Source organism: Drosophila sulfurigaster, chromosome 3 (assembly GCF_023558435.1).
Source record: "Drosophila sulfurigaster albostrigata strain 15112-1811.04 chromosome 3, ASM2355843v2, whole genome shotgun sequence".
Taxonomy (NCBI): Eukaryota; Metazoa; Arthropoda; class Insecta; order Diptera; family Drosophilidae; genus Drosophila; species Drosophila sulfurigaster.
The window spans coordinates 7,202,997-7,207,392 of NC_084883.1; the positions used below are offsets into that span (position 1 = coordinate 7,202,997).

Here is a 4,396-nt window from a genome sequence, read left to right on the forward strand (position 1 = left end):
CAAAAAATACTGGTTTTTTGGCGCTCGCTTATTCAGACAAAAACATAAAACTGTCAATCGAAAGAGACCCGCATAGCAGTTCCCTCCGTCTCGGCAACCTCTCTGTTGTCTGTTGTCTGCTGTCTTGTTGTCAGTTGTCTGGCAGGCTGGTTTGCCGGACCGTCCGCTGGCTTGGCACTTAGCATGCGCATGCGCTACCGTTTTCTTGGTCAGTTGTATTTTAGCCATTAGCACGTTCGGAGCTGGAATCTCGCCTCGAGTCGAGTCGCCTCAAGTGTGAAGTCATAGAGTCCGACAAGTATCGCCCAACTAAATGCTAGTAGAAACTAAAAGTGATTTTCAAATCTTGGTTGGTGAATTTTGATTACTTGTCTTGTCTTGTGGTGTCTCCCCGCGAAAGCGAAAGTTGCGTGCGAAGCGAGCCTTAAAAAAACTTAAAACTGAAAACCCCATATAAATACAATATACAAACAAAAGCGTGCAATATCTGGTGATCAACAACAACAACATCGACAACAATAACAACAATAATTTTCAACCTTCGTGGATTTACAACACAATAAAATGCCGTCTGCCAGCTCGCATTCGCGCCTGTTCTTCTACCTGTTGTGTGTGGCATCTTTACTGGCAGTCTCCAAATCGGATACCGGTAGTACAAAGAACTCCTATTTTATGTCGTATTTCTACTATCTGGTTGTGAACTTTATCAATCCCTTCGCAATGCCAATTTTTTATCGCTTTGTTAATGTTTGCCTAACATAAGTAAAATATAATACGGGGCATTGACTCTACGAATCAAACGAATTTAAGTTTAAGATAAGTGTATATAATACATATAAAATGTCCAACTAAATGTCATACTGTAAATATCTCCTACTCTAAGACTGCTAGATGAGTTCAAATGTGATTGGCTAAATGGGGTTTTGTATATAGTTAGGTATAATGGAATTCCTTTGTCTAGTATTTTGTACTTGTACCTGCAATTTTGTGATAACTTCCATGAGGCAAACTTGATAATATAATGCTATAATAAAATGTGTTCAAATTCCTAATATGTGATGGTGTTTTATTTGTAAATATATTATTCATCATTCGACATTCTTTCATCATTAATCATTTTATTAATCGGCAGAATTAGGTTTTAGCAGACCTTTTAACACTATAAAACCATTTACTTAACCTTGTACACTGACTAAAATCACCAAAAGTTGCAATTCTTTTGCCTTTTTTTTGCTGATTATTGTTATTATCTAAAAACACTTGAACAATCTACGATCAGGCCAACGAATGCCAAACACTTCATAAAATATCAGAGCACCAATTAAATATTTTACAATACCCAAAGTAGTCGCTCAGTGCGGGCCATAACAAGTTACAGCAAAAGACGTGACCCGACATTATGACTATCCAATGTCAGTCGACAACTCCAACTTGAATACCGAATACCGCATATCGACCATATAAACCGCATACTTAAAATCACATATTAAACACATTTGCAGCCCAACATTAATCAACAGTCCACGTTCTCAGCGTACTTGAAGTATGTTTTTGACATCGTCTTGACTTGACTTTGTGACTTTAAAAAATTAGCACATTATGCGTTTTAAAGACGCCAAACTTTCGTATGATCTTCAAGTATTCTTAATGATATATGCACCAGCTGTGCCTCCAAAAAAAACTCGTCAGAGAGTCGTAAAACTCGAACGTTATCAATTTGAGAGGCATTCAAATATCGAGAGAGAGCAACGATGACTTACCAGTTTTTAACTCACTCTCCATCTCTCTCAATGTCTCTCCCTCTATGAAGACTCTATGACACTCTTGTCCATGATCTTGACCACAACACTCGGTATTGATATGCTGCGATCAGTTTCGGTTCGTTCGCAATGCATGAGATCTCATTGACATCAAAAATACTCCCAAGCCTCGTCAGCTCTGCTCATTTTTTTGCTTCATTTGGAAGCAGTCAAGGTTAATAGTTGAAACTGTTAGACGTTAGGTTTTGTTTTTGTTTTCTTCTCTGTTTTATTGTTGATTTTCTAATAGTGGCTGCGTCAGTGGCTTTGAAGCGGAACTGTTTAAAATGCGGAAGTTCACGAAAGATGATTAGGCAAAAAAAAAATGGATTTTTGTTTATTTTTGGTAGTTGTTGATTTTCTAGTTGTCTATTTCTGTATATTTTGTTGTTTTGTAAAGAACTTGAGCTACTTATCTCGTTTCACAAAGAAGTTTTTTTGCTCAATGCAAATTATCATCATCATTTCATGGTGTCACTTTAACACATACGTCCTCAATCATTCCATTCGTCCTTCACATCCTTTCACAACTCGCTCGCAGTTCCTTTGCAGCCTCCAGCCGAAGACTTGGCCTACGATGCTACCCTTCAGTTGGGCATACTAAACCATCGGCTTAATCAACTGGCACTTGAGGAGGAATCTCGTCAACTTGGTCTGACTAACTTTACGATTAACAATCTGGTGAGCCGCATACCCTGTAATTGCGATACGGGTCTGTGTAAATGCTGTGCTGGTACGTACTAAGACTGATATTGGATTACAAGCCACATTATTACTTCTTTGGCTTTGACAATCAGGATTCCTATCGGTAATTGGTATGAATAGCTGCACTGAGGTCGCCTATCGTCCGGAAGAGTTCTCCTTTGAGCTGCGCATGCGATTTAATAACAATATTTGGTTCCGACGCAAGGTATCGGGCCAGAACCCTCCACCCTTCTGCTTTAGGCCACCGCGCTTCAACTTTGCACGCGCCTGCATTCAGTTCCATGACATTTGGTTTGTCGGCCGCAATATGCACGTCTGCATGTATATGTCTGGGGAGTTCCCAGGGATTTGAACTCTTTGAAAGGTAAGATTGCATTTGAAGTACGTTGTATCTCTCATAAGCGACACGTCATTTAGTATAAAAAACTTTTCGTCGTCTACTTTATTTAAAGTCGAGTTGTAAACTAACTGCAATCATCTTCGAATATATACATACTTCTAAAAACGCTAGTAAAGAAATATGAACGAACGAATAAGTTCAACCTCAGTGTTTATTATTTCTGTTCTTTTCTCTTTCTTAGTTCGTTCGTGTACAGTTGTTTTAATGATGTACACTAGACTAGACTCTATATATAAACATTGTAGAAATATAAAATATTAAAATTTCTCAAATATTATTTTCATAAAAGAATTATTGAAATCATTAACAGAAAACATTATAATAACAATACATGGAACAAAATCGCAAGATAAAGAACGACTAATTTCACCGATTCAAAATAAACAAACTAATTTCATTTAATAAATGAATATTATCCCTAGGAACTTCGACTGCCTTTTGTTCGGCGATCATGGAGTTAAAATCGTGCCACCCGAGCAGGGATATCCGATGCGGCCTAACGCTGTGGACATTGATGATGCCGAGGATGAAATCGAGGATTATGATGAGAACGTAGTACGCAGCTTAGCTGAAAAGATGATGTATGATTAAGCTACCTAGAAAACGCCTACCCTGCCAATTGTCTCTCTTCTTATTTATTATCACAAATCATTGTTAAATTATTAAATCACATTTTAAACACTTTGTGGCATGCTCTTTTGTAACCTGGGGGCACTTGGCAGCCTAATCACTTGAAAAACAAATCCTCCCAGCGAAAGTGGCCACCTGATGCGCTGCTTTCCAAGTGTGAAAACTGCAAAGGGCAACGTGTGATGTTCAAAGGCATGCCACACACTCAACATACAACACCGCCCCACATTCTCTTTCCCAGCCACTGCATTTGCGCTATACAAGCTTTCTCGCCACATCCTCAATATGTGCAGTCGACGCATCCGCATCCTGTTGCGCCTCTCATCCTGTCGCGCATTCAAGTGCAAAATAAAACACAAAGCGCATTCAAATTCTAAAGGATAATGCAACCAGTTGCAGTGCATGTGTAACTGCAGTCCATGGAGGGCACAAATGCAGGATGAGGGGCGGGCACGAAGACGTGTGCACTGGATAAAAAGGACTTTTTTGCATATGCAGAAACACGTCGACTGACGGAGCTGAAGCTGAAGCTGCTGCACTTCGCTTCACTCGCAGTTGACTGTAATAAAGGACTATTTAGGGCATTTGCCAGGCGCCTGACGAGAATGCAATCAACACAGGACCAAGAGGAGCAGCAGCAGCTAAAGCCAACAACGGTGCAGCACAAAAGCCCACGAGCTGCTGCAATCAAGTGGATTGCCATTTGCTTTTCGAGGGTGCCGAGTCAGGTGTCATGCAAATGAAAAAGGATATGCCGACAGAATATACATGTGCATTTGCTTGTTAACCACTTGTGGCCCACATCATTTGAATGAGGTTCAACAATGAAGGTGTAATAGGTTTTCATGGCGAGGGACTCAAA

General features: G+C 39.7%; 1 protein-coding gene across 1 annotated transcript; it reads left to right on the forward strand.

The window, feature by feature from the left end:
• The first annotated feature begins 204 nt into the window (after window positions 1-204).
• On the forward strand, window positions 205-3,588 carry LOC133842208 (uncharacterized). The gene is given in 5 exon segments (XM_062275217.1): window positions 205-649; window positions 2,341-2,532; window positions 2,597-2,844; window positions 2,846-2,868; window positions 3,327-3,588. Coding segments are annotated over 5 exon segments (717 nt in total). The 5' UTR covers window positions 205-564; the 3' UTR covers window positions 3,496-3,588.
• Window positions 3,589-4,396: the final 808 nt, after the last annotated feature.